The sequence below is a fragment of the Eriocheir sinensis genome, chromosome 27 (assembly GCF_024679095.1).
Source record: "Eriocheir sinensis breed Jianghai 21 chromosome 27, ASM2467909v1, whole genome shotgun sequence".
NCBI classification, from domain to species: domain Eukaryota; kingdom Metazoa; phylum Arthropoda; class Malacostraca; order Decapoda; family Varunidae; genus Eriocheir; species Eriocheir sinensis.
Window position 1 is genome coordinate 7,831,121 of NC_066535.1, and position 3,688 is coordinate 7,834,808.

Below are 3,688 nucleotides of genomic sequence, written 5' to 3' on the forward strand. Positions count from 1 at the left end.
ATCCTTCCCTTCCTGCCTCATTGTCTCTTTTCACCCTGTTGCTCATTCCACCTCTTCTCTCTCTTTCCTCCCTTCCTCCCTTACTGCCTCTTCCCTCCTCCTTCTTCTCCTCCACACACCCTCCTCCGCCACCACCATCAGAGCCTCGTTACTGCTGCCGGAGAGCTTAGCGGGCGCAGCAGGGACCGTCTCTATTAGGTTCCAACTCTGCTAATGTTTCCCCGCCCCGCCGTTCGTGGCAGTGGGTTCAGGGTAGATAAATGAAGACTTGGTTACGTTTGCGGGGGAGCGGAGGAGTGGGACGGACTCTTAGCTGGCGTGTAGTGGATGCAAGAATGATTGATACTTTAGACTTAGAGAAAAGATAATGTTTTTATTTTTTATATTTTACAGCAAGGGAGGCAGCTCGAGGGCAAAAAACAGAAACAACAACAAAAATAGCCCGCTCGAGTAGTAAGTAGCGGGCTTTTTTTCATTATTATTTTTATTTATTTTTTTTTTTTTTACGCCCTTGCACTGTCTCCTTTGCTGTTAAAAAAAAAGACGCCCCTCCTTCGTACAAAAGAAAAGAGAACGGGGGGCCTGAAGAGGGGTCAATTTCGGGTGGAGGTGTCTTGATACTCTACTGGGTGTCAGTGTTGTAGTGTTATAGTGTTAAAGTCATAGCGTTTTAGGAGTGGTCTTGTATGGGCTGAGGTTAGATTAAGGAAGACTTGGAGGAGAAGGAGGACTGGAGCAGACTTTTAGCGTTCGTGTTGTGAGCGTAGAAGCGACTGGCAACTTGAAGAAAAGATTACGTAGATGATGTTAATGCAGGAGTGGCTTTGTAAGGATTCAGGTTATAGATAAATTAAGACCTGGATGCATTTGCGGGGAAGTGGAATAGACTTTCAGCGGGCGTGTGGTGAGTATAGTAACGATTGATGCTTCGAAGATAAAAAAAAAAAAAGATTCATAGATGTGGAGGAGGAATGATGATGGTGTTATAGGAATGGCCTTGTAAATAGAGATAGGCGGAGTGGCCTTTTGTAGTGTCCTTATGTTCGTATGTATAAGCTTATATGTACCACCATCATTTACGAACCGTTTAGACCAGCATGCCCTCTTTTCCAGGCCATAGCGTACCAATCTAAGCCTCTTGTTGCGTCCTTTTGTTCTCTTGTATAGGCCTAAGTGTACTATAGCCAATCGTGCATCGTTTAGACTGGTGTACCGTCTCTTCTGGACCTTAACGTACCGCCCTAAGCCACACTATCCCCCTGTCTAACGCAACGTCCCCAGCCTGGAATTTGTCACCCCAGAATGTAGTGTTCTTCTGTTCTTATGTATAGGCCTAAGTACACCACCGCCAACCATATACCATTAGACAAGTACACCGTTTTCTCTTCCCTATAACGTACCGCCCTAAGCCACACCATCGCTCTCTCTAATGCCTCGTCTCCAGCCTCAAGTTTGCCACGCCAGACACGCCCTGCCATCCTTACCTCAGCCCCGCGCCCAGCCTTCCTAATGCTAACTTTGCTAATCGAGGGAAAGCTGCTGTAAGGTAATCCAGCCGAGCAGCTCCTCCCTAACTCTGGGCCCGACTCTCAAGACTAACTTTTCCATTAACAAGTGTCTGTCTGTCTGTGTGTCTGTTTGGTTGGCTCTCAAGTCTGTGCTGAGAGAGGTGAAGAGAAGCATTGAGTTGAGGTTTTTTTCCGGGTTTTGAAGTTTTGCGAGAGAGAGAGAGAGAGAGAGAGAGAGAGAGAAAAGTTTTGGTCTAACTGTGTTGTTGATGTTGCTAAGATGTTGCTGGGTGAGTAGAGTCCAGTCGTGTTGCTTGCTGTGGTTGGTTGCTGTGTTGCGAGATCTGATGACTGGCTGTGATGTTGTGTTGTGTGGTGCAGATCAAGGGTTTGTGGGTTTTGCAATAGTCTGTTAGTGTTGTTGTTGTTCTTCTTCTGCTGGGGATGTGTTGCGTTGCTGTGGTGTTGCGAGTTTTATACAGTTTGTTCTTGTGATTTATGGGTACGTCGTTGTGTTGCTGGGTCCGTTTAGCATAACAAGACCTCATGTGTTGTTTATCCTGTGTGTTGCAGATCAGAGTGCTAATAATAACCTTGCTACTCCTGTCGTTGTTGTTGTTTGTTAATTTCATTTTGTATTGAATGTCGTTTCTGTGGTCCTTCCTTTTTCCCCTCCAGTATCCCTAACTCTCCTCCTCCTCCAATATACTTTCCTCTTTCTTCCTCCTTCATTATCCTTTCCTTTCCTCCTTTCTCCCCTCCAGTATCCCTAACTCTCCTCCTCCTCCAATATACTTTCCTCTTTCTCCTAACTCTCCTCCTCCTCCAATATACTTTCCCCTCTTTTCCTCCTTCTCTATCTCCTTCCTCTCCTTCAACATTCTTCCCTCTCTCCTCCCTAACACTCCAATACCCTTTCCTCTCTTTCGTCTTTATGTTGTTGTGTGTTGTATGCCGTTGATGTAGTGTTTTTTTATATTTTTATTTTTATTTTTTTACAACAAAGGAGACAGCTCAAGGGCACAAAAAAAGGAAACAATAATAAAAAAGCCCGCTACTCGCTGCTCCTAATAAAAAAAAGAATCAAAAGAGGTGGCCGAAAGAGAGGTCAGTTTCGGGAGGAGAGGTGGTGTGTTCCAATCTCTCACGTGCACCGTTTCCTTCGTGTTGCAGATCGGGGCCCTGGACCACTACTACCTCTTCGAACACAAACACGTCCACAAGAGGTCCGCGGAGCCGGCCCACGAGCATCACCAGTACCTCCACTCCGACCAAAGGGTGAGTACAAACCAGCCCACCTTACACTCCCTGCCTCACACCCTCCCTGCCGCACCCTACACCCCACTGGACCGCATGTACATAGATGTGTTAATCATTCTCTGGAAGGTACTTGTTGTGAACTTTAGGCTAAATGGCGTTCTCAGCCCCTCTAAATGACCGCTAGGGGTGTATGAGGGTGTAGTATTTCTGGATTTAGTTGTCATAGGTACCCGCCAGCAACCATTAAGAAGATCAAGCCTACTGATCAACAAACAACCACATCAACGAGTCTCCGAAAATGGGCAGGGGGTACCCAACAAACAACCACATCAACGAGTCTCCGAAAATGGGCAGGGGGTACCCAACAAACAACCACATCAACAAGTCTCCGAAAATGGGCAGGGGGTACCTATCATCCTCAGTTATCTCATTTACCTTCACAAAATAGATTTCAGGCCTATAACTATCGTTCTTTTTAGGGGGTATATAGGAGCATGGGCGGGTTTCTGGGTGGCCGTGAATGCTGAATAACTCCTTCCTCCAACATATCTTTGACCTGTTCATCCACAATTTGTCTCTCGCTGTGTGGAAGTCTGAAGGCTGTAATGTAGATTGGCTATTGCCTGGTTTTATTTCTTCTGGGTATCTATCTATATCTATCTATCTATCTATCTACACAAGTCACCTCTATCATCTACTCATCATTATCTATCTTCACAAGTCATCTCTATCATCTACTCATCAATATCTATCTTCAAAAGTCACCTCTATCATCTACTCATCATTATCTATCTACACAAGTCATCTCTATCATCTACTCATCATTATCTATCTACACAAGTCATCTCTATCATCTACTCATCATTATCTATCTACACAAGTCATCTCTATCATTTATTTATCATTATCTTTCTACACAA

At 45.0% G+C, this 3,688-nt stretch overlaps 1 protein-coding gene across 1 annotated transcript in view; it reads left to right on the forward strand.

The window, feature by feature from the left end:
- The window catches only part of LOC127004064 (furin-like), a 93,499-nt gene extending 90,034 nt beyond the window's left edge, over nt 1-3,465 (forward strand). Inside the window, exon 2 of the mRNA XM_050871364.1 lies at nt 2,682-3,465. Within this exon, the coding sequence (XP_050727321.1) occupies nt 2,682-2,945 (264 nt within the window). The 3' untranslated portion in view covers nt 2,946-3,465. The remainder of the gene's footprint in view (nt 1-2,681) is intronic.
- Nucleotides 3,466-3,688: the final 223 nt, after the last annotated feature.